This window comes from Cyprinodon variegatus, unplaced genomic scaffold (genome assembly GCF_000732505.1).
Source record: "Cyprinodon variegatus isolate N-32 unplaced genomic scaffold, C_variegatus-1.0 Scaffold585, whole genome shotgun sequence".
In the NCBI taxonomy this organism is placed as follows: Eukaryota; Metazoa; Chordata; class Actinopteri; order Cyprinodontiformes; family Cyprinodontidae; genus Cyprinodon; species Cyprinodon variegatus.
Genome location: NW_015151038.1, coordinates 12,547 through 13,740, shown reverse-complemented (window position 1 = coordinate 13,740; position 1,194 = coordinate 12,547). Strand labels below are relative to the sequence as shown.

The 1,194-nt window shown below is 41.9% G+C and overlaps 1 protein-coding gene across 1 annotated transcript in view; it reads left to right on the top strand.

Moving 5' to 3' along the window:
- Positions 1–958, top strand: part of tbce (tubulin folding cofactor E) — a 13,853-nt gene extending 12,895 nt beyond the window's left edge. Inside the window, exon 15 of the mRNA XM_015392295.1 lies at positions 681–958. Coding sequence (XP_015247781.1) covers positions 681–776 — 96 coding nt within the window. The 3' untranslated portion in view covers positions 777–958. The remainder of the gene's footprint in view (positions 1–680) is intronic.
- The last annotated feature ends 236 nt before the right edge of the window (positions 959–1,194 follow it).

The window sequence follows — 1,194 nt, the reverse complement described above, 5'->3', positions numbered from 1 at the left end:
TTCCTTTAGAGACAGCATGAAAAGTCAGCTGAGTACAAAACATAGAGAGGAAAACAAGAAGAAAAGGGACAAGAAGAGAGGGACACAACCTAGAACGGATGATGGATGTCTATTCTATTAACATTTCTATATCTGGAGAATGGGTCTGTTTTATGTGTTGTTTTCTCAGTTTAGAGGGGCCCCTGCCTGTCTTTGCCGAGGGCCCCAGATTTCCTGATCCGCCCTTGCGTGGTTTAAAGGCTGACCTGGGTAGCGCTTTGGCTAGCTGTGCTCAGTAGCTAACAGATTAGCCTCTTTCTGCTCGCTCAGTAACGACATGTCAACAACAACTGTTCATTTTCTCCAAGTAAAGCAGCTGTTTGTTTTCTTTGTCTAAAATCTCCAGTCCCTTTTTTCACTGTTTATCGTCCTCTGCCATCAGATCTTCATCAATAGAAGTACTGAGGCTTTGTCTTGGTAAATATCACAGCTCAGTCTCTCTCAGAACGCAGAGCTTGCCCATTTAGTTCTACTTTCGCCTACTTTAGTGGAATGGAAATGTAAAATATCAGCAGGTGATGATCATTTGAAACGGGTGCAGTGCTGTTTGTTTGAGGGCGTATTGTGATGTTATCAGCAGGGGCTTGGCCCCGAGGAGATCTGGTTCCTACAGCGGCTTTAACAAGCTGTTGTCCTTTCAGATGCCAGGGACGGAGTTCGACCTGGACAGCGACTTAAAGACGCTGCAGTTCTACTCCATAGAGAACGGAGACCAGGTTCTGGTTCGCTGGTCCTGACCCGGTCCAGAGGGGAACCTGAAAACCTTGACCTTCTAAAACCATCATAGTTTCCAGGATGCTGCAGAAATTCCCATTTTCCATAGAAGTTCATTGAATCAGTTTTTTAAGTTTGTTATTTCTGATGCTTTATATGTTCATAGTTTGTAAACTAATCTACACTTAAAATTTTTATTTAAAGGGAAAAAAACTCCCCAAAGGAATTTTAAACCACTCTCTCTGATCACTTTAATTTCCAGATAAATTGCCTTCAACAGAGAGACTTTGAGAAATATCACACCTAATTTGTTGTGCGGGAAACTAAATAATAAAAACCAATACCTGAAATGTTTGAGTCTTTTCTTGGTGGTTGTCACTACCTGATCCATCCTATGCATGTGCAAACAGAATAACTTCCAGGCAGGAAATACTTTGTTTT